We start from the raw sequence: 6,038 nt of genomic DNA, 5'->3' as shown, positions 1-6,038 counted from the left end.
CTATACATGAAACTCGACTGATAGATAAATTTGAACAATTCTTGCTTTGAAAGGAATCTGTGATTTGGAAGGCCAAGACAGGTGAATCATTTGAGGTCATAAGTTCAAGACCAGCCTGGCCAATATGGGGAAACCCCGTCTCTACTAAAAATACAAAAATTAGCCAGATGTGGTGATGTGCACCTGTGATCCCATTTACTCAGGAGACTGAGGCAGGAGAATCACTTGAATCTCGGAGGCAGAGGTTGCACCAAGCCAAGATGGTCCCACTGCCCTCCAGCCTGGGTGACAGAGCAAGACTCCACTGCAAAACAATATGTGTGTGTGTGTGTGTGTGTGTGTATACATATATGTGTGTGTGTGTGTGTGTGTGTGTGTATATGATGCTACAAAGAAACATTAGATCAGCCATTGCCTTGATGGGGTGGAGAAACGGGGTCCAGCCTTGCTTTATGGAAATACATCAGCAAAGTAAAGAAGAAAAGTTTCCATCCTGATTTCAGGGTGACTGTGCCGCTAAGCAAGCTGACTAAAAGGAGATCAAGATTAAAGCTGAGAGCAGTGATACAAAGGCAAGGCTGCCAGCTTCCTTAAAAAGGCATAGAAACTCCATGAACATTATTCAGGGACCAGTGACTTAATCAAAGATGACAAGAGATACTGAATCGAAGCTAGGAGGCCCGACAGATATTTCCTGTGCACCTCCTGCACTAGGTGACTATGAGATTGTCAAACTGGCATGGGGTCCAGAAAGTTCATACTGGGAACTGGCAGACAAAGGCATGACATGAGCTGAGAAGGACAAAAAAACTCCCTGATATCTTTTTAGAATCCCATCGCAGTTTTTTTATTCAAACCAATTTGTGTGTATAGAGCCTGTCTTCAGAGTTTATCTTCCTCAGCCTAGACAGAGGTAGGAGACACAAGGAAAACAGAGGCTACCTGGGATAATATGTACAGCATCCTCCACTCATCATGAAAGGATGAGTCAATGAGAGTTGAGTCGACTTCATCTTCCACAAATGTGATCTTGGTATTCCTGTGTGGCTGGTTCGAGTCATAAGGGCCGTGGCTATTTGAACAAGTGACGGCACATTCCTCCAGTGAGTCCTCAGGGACTTCCCTTTCTTCAGCCTTCTGCACCTCCCTGATGAGCCAGGTGGGACAGAGAAGAAAGAAGATTAAACACAGGGGGATTGGACCCCAGGGAATCCTAGCTGGTTTTGACAGGAGGCATTAAGAGAGAGGCCCCAGAAAGCAAACAGGAGGTTCCCTTTAAGAAGTGACAGGCAATCCTCTTCTCTCTGCAACAGAGCATGGCTGCCATGGGAGCCAGAGAGGAAGAGAACAACTCATGTTCACTGCACTGGAAAGACAGGAGCTGAGGAGGATGAAGACTCAGCTCTCCCTGTACAGTACAGACATGACACTCGGCGCACACAGAGAGACAACAGCGGCCACACCCTGTGTCTAAGCTGGGTTGAATTTCACACTCTGGCCAAGGGAATGCAGGCTTTGGGCCCATCCTAGATGCCAGAGAGGGTGCGCCTCCTAGACCCTTTTCATATGTTACCACCCACTACTTGCTCCTGAGTATTCAGTGTTACCTGGGCACACATGAATCCTGTACTTTCTCAGCCTCCTCAACTTGAACATCTGCATCCTCACCTTGGCCATTTTCTGTAAATACAGAAGTGTTAGTTCAGGTATTTCCCACTTCACACTCTGCAAGCACAGTCAGCCCAATGAGCACAGAGACATGAACATCTAGGTGTGGGTCACCGTTCAACTGAAAGCTCTCATGTTTTATCTTTAACAAAATGCCCTGGCGTCGTTTCCTGATCCATCAGGCAATGCATTTCTGATCTGGAGGGCCACCATCAAGATATGGCCAAATATTGAAAAGACCTTTTGGTCCCCATATCACTGGAGGCTTGTGCAGCCTCTCTCCGGCCTTTGGCAGCTGTCTCCCCCATCCCGCCACAGATCTGATTCCCAGGCACGGGCTTGGTGTCCTGTCACAGTTCGCATTTCCAACCTAATTCTTTCTTTTAAGAGAAGACAAACTTGTCCCACAGTCCTCTATACATCAGGAGACTGCACAGGCCCTCCACGTGGCTTCTGCTGTGTTATTCAGGGACATTCTCTCCGTGGGGAGTGCTCCAGTCTGAAGCCCTTCCTACCACCAAATGCCCCCACATCAAGTGCCTTCTCCAACACCACACGGCGAGGGGCTTCATCTCATTCTGAAAAACAGTCGTAAGTGTTCCCACATTTGGATGCTTCAGACCCTTGCAAGAGACAATTTGGCTGCCTTTGCAGATGGAGAGAGAGAAACTCAGGAAGGATAAATCACTCCCTCACTGACAGTTACTAAGAACATTGCCAAAGAGACAGCCTGGGAACCTTCATTCTTAGTCCAGAGTTCTTTTCACTATAACAAGCGTCCTCCTGTCACAGCCTCCTTCCTGTCCTTTAAAACTAGAGAGATGCTTGCTCCAAAGACCACCTTCCATCAAGGAAGGAGGGACATTTGCAATACTGTGACCTCCAACCCCATGGGTTTCCCATCTCTGTTCTTACCCAGGAAGTCCTGGTCATGTCATGGCCACATATGTTTAGTGAAAAAACCCCACTGATACAACTGTCATTGTGGAAGTGTGGAGGTCTGGAGTCTCTCATAAGCCTGGGGTTTTGGGTCATGAGGGCCTGTGGCCATCTTACCTGGGCTGAGCTTTTGGACAAGGTGCTGTGCCAGCCTACACTCCTCAGCCAGCTGTTCTCGGAGGTCCTGCCGCTGGGACTTGTCCGGCTCATCCGGAGTGAGGAGGGCCTGGAGATGCTGAGTCAATGAGCGGGAGGCATCTCTCCCTTCCCGTAACTTCTCCCTTAACTGGGTCAGCTCTTGTGCCTGAGAGTGAACCAGGACTTTATATTGCCTAAGGTGAGAGGGTAGAGAACATTTAGCAGTGGAAAGGGATGAGTAATCAGTTCTAATATTGCAACAGAGATTTCTGAGACAATGTCCTTGAGGAGACCTCCAAGCAGAAGGTCAGCACATGTTTAAAGGAATGTCTGTGGCCAAGAGAAAGAATAGAAAATGGTTTACAGGCTTCCTCTGTATCAGAGAGGGCTCCTGTAAGATCCTTGATGATGTTCCATTCATCTTTCTCTTCTGTAAACAAAAGTAGGTGTCTTCCTAATTCGTTTCAAAAAGACATCCTTTCAGTTCCTCACCCTGGCCACGGACATTTATTTCCATGTGAAATACGCATAGTGCATCTTGCGGCGATAGATACAAAGCCATGTACAGAAATGAGGCCGGGTGCAGATGGGGCGAATTGAAAAGAGGAAAGAAGAAAAGAATGACAGGGTCGAGAAGGCAACATTGATTGAGTGAAAGAATGAGATGGCACAGCCACTCAGGAGGTGATTCTGACTAAGGGTAAGTGGGGTGGTGATGACACACCATTTTGAGTATACTGAATGCTGTTGGGTGGTTCCCACTCCTTTGGTTAATTTTGTGTTATGTAAATTTCACCTCAACAATTACTTGTTTGAAAAAGAGAAAACAAAGCTCTGAGAAACAACTGCAACCCATAACTTATCCTTGTTCTCTGTTTGATAAATATTTGTGTGTCGTGAGCCTGCCATGGCAATTCCTTCCCTTCCCTGACCCAGCTTAGCTCTTACTTCTCCCGCCGAGCTGCTGTACATCAGAGATTTACACACCTGCCCACCTGCCTGCCCCCACGGGGCCCCCTCACCTGAGCTCCTCAGTTTGCTTGAGCTGCTCTGCAAGCTTCTCCCCCTTGAACTGCAGCTCATCCCTCAGCATAGATTTTATGAGTTCTTTGCACTCTTCATACTCTGAGAAAAGACAGACACGCCTGCCTCAGTGGAAGGCTGGACATGCTGCTGTGGTCACTGCCTACAGGGCAGGAGGCAGGTCCATCCAAAGGACAAAACCGTCCCAACTACCAGGCTCTAGGCAGGGATTTCCACGTCTTTACTCTTCAGTCTCCCGACTTTCTGGCGTCGAATCCTCCAAAATTTAGAGATGAAGAAAGAGAAACTCAAGGGCACATCAAGGAAGTTGACAAGATGATTCAACCACAACGAAGTGGAGTCAGAACTCACAGCCCCTGAGGTCCAAGTCTGAATGCGGGGCTGCTTTCCCAAGCCTTCAGCCTCTCCTCTAAAACACTGCACTGGGCCATGAAGCAGTGATTTCTTGTAAGTCGGGAAGGCCCCTAGGACTATGGGACTGATGGTTTCCCTTTTACTGGGAATTCCAAGGACAAGTATGTCAAAGATTTTTAAATCTTTGATTTTTAAATCATATCTTCAGATAATATTTTAGGAATCATATCTGAAACATAAAGTATGAGACATAAGACCATAAGGCCATGAAGGAAATATGCCCAAATACTAATAAAGTTTGTGTTAATTTAGAAACAGTAGAATGAAGAACTAATAGATAGTGTTTACTCTGTGCCAATAAACGTTCTAGGAGATTGACAAGAAATAGCTCATGTAATTCACTGCAGCAATTTACAGAGGTAGGTATTATTGTAGTACCCTATGAACAGATGAGGAAACTGAGGTACAGACAAGACAAGCAACTTGGATGGAGTCCAGGATAGAGGCCCAGGGTCCCTGCTCTGCCCACTGCACTACTACTTCCACACATTGTCGGGTGCGATCTTTCTTCCTCTTTAGGAACAAGAGCCTGTGCCCCAGGAAGCAGGAGTTCCTCTCACCAGGGTACTCTCTGCTTTTTTATTTATTTATTTGTTTTTTGACGAATCTTCCCGTCACCCAGGGCTGGAGTGCAATGGCGTGATCTTGGCTCACTGCAACCTCTGCCTCCTGGGTTCAAAAGATTCTCCTACCACAGACCCCGGAGTAGCTGGGATTACAGGCACCTGCCACCACGCCCAGCTAATTTTTGTATTTTTAGTGGAGATGCAGTTTCTCCATGTTGCCCAGGCTAGTCTCAAACTCCTGACCTCGTGATCTGCCCGCCTCAGCCTCTCAAAATGCTGGGATTACAGGAGTGAGCCACTGTGCACAGCCCCTACTCCCTGCTCTTGATGCTGTCACTTACAGATACCACAGGTTCTATTAGGAGCAGACACCTCTTGAAGTTCCTCAGAGCGGGTACTGGGTACTATCACCAACTTTCTCTCAGGGTCCCTAGAACAGAGCTTTGCCCACTGGGCCTCAACAGAAGCTTGAACTGAATAAAAGTTCACTAGTCCCAGACATTTAGAACAACAGACTAGATGTTACTTGTCTGCAGGATCTTATATGGTACAGACAGGATTCTTGAAAACATGATTGAGCCTCTTGGAGAAAACAGGTCGTTCTGTGCCTGTGTCAGAAAATCAACAACTGGGATTTGAACTCCAGTCCCACCCCCACCTGACTGCAAACAGGAAAGTTACTAAATACTTTGGTACCTCTGTCTTCCAACTTTAACAAAATGTTAAAATACCCATTTCTGTTTTCTTACAAGTACAGGAAGGAAGAAATTATTTTTGATGGAGAGAGCATTTAGTTCCTCAAAGAGAAGATAGATATCATTCATCACTTTCATGATGGTGAGCCTAGAGATTTTACTGTATTTGTTCTGCCAGTTGGCCAGGAAGCAGGCCACTTGAGTTACAATAAATTTCTCTTTTATGTTTCTGAACTGTTGTTTCTTCTCTGCCAGCTGGGGGCACAATTTCTCGTTGATTTCTAGAATGTTCATCTCTGCCTTCTAACTGGACTAAGGGCCGGCAGACACCACCATGCTGACATTTGTGGCAGAAGAGGTGGAGCCAGGGACTGGGGAGAAGAAACGCCAACACGTGATTGGTTAAAAATTGGTGAAATCAAATAGGTTTAGTCAGGACTGAGGGATGTCAGTAACTGAAATTCTTAACCTACTGTTGAGAGAAATGTGATCACTCCCCACAACACTTTAGGATCCTTAACCACAAAAATAAGGTTCAAGGTGCCTGAGCTCAGAGCTGCAGGCACTGCCAGTG

At 46.6% G+C, this 6,038-nt stretch overlaps 1 protein-coding gene across 1 annotated transcript in view; it reads right to left on the bottom strand.

Moving 5' to 3' along the window:
* Window positions 1–5,800, bottom strand: part of LOC102127036 (NBPF family member NBPF4) — a 635,890-nt gene extending 630,090 nt beyond the window's left edge. The window contains 5 exon segments of the mRNA XM_065532789.1: window positions 971–1,147; window positions 1,608–1,680; window positions 2,725–2,939; window positions 5,626–5,672; window positions 5,675–5,800. Of these exon segments, the coding sequence (XP_065388861.1) occupies window positions 971–1,147; window positions 1,608–1,680; window positions 2,725–2,939; window positions 5,626–5,672; window positions 5,675–5,800 (638 nt within the window).
* Window positions 5,801–6,038: the final 238 nt, after the last annotated feature.

This window comes from Macaca fascicularis, chromosome 1 (assembly GCF_037993035.2).
Source record: "Macaca fascicularis isolate 582-1 chromosome 1, T2T-MFA8v1.1".
Classification (NCBI taxonomy): domain Eukaryota; kingdom Metazoa; phylum Chordata; class Mammalia; order Primates; family Cercopithecidae; genus Macaca; species Macaca fascicularis.
Note: the sequence above shows the minus strand (reverse complement) of the source record. Positions and strands in the feature narration are given on the sequence as shown.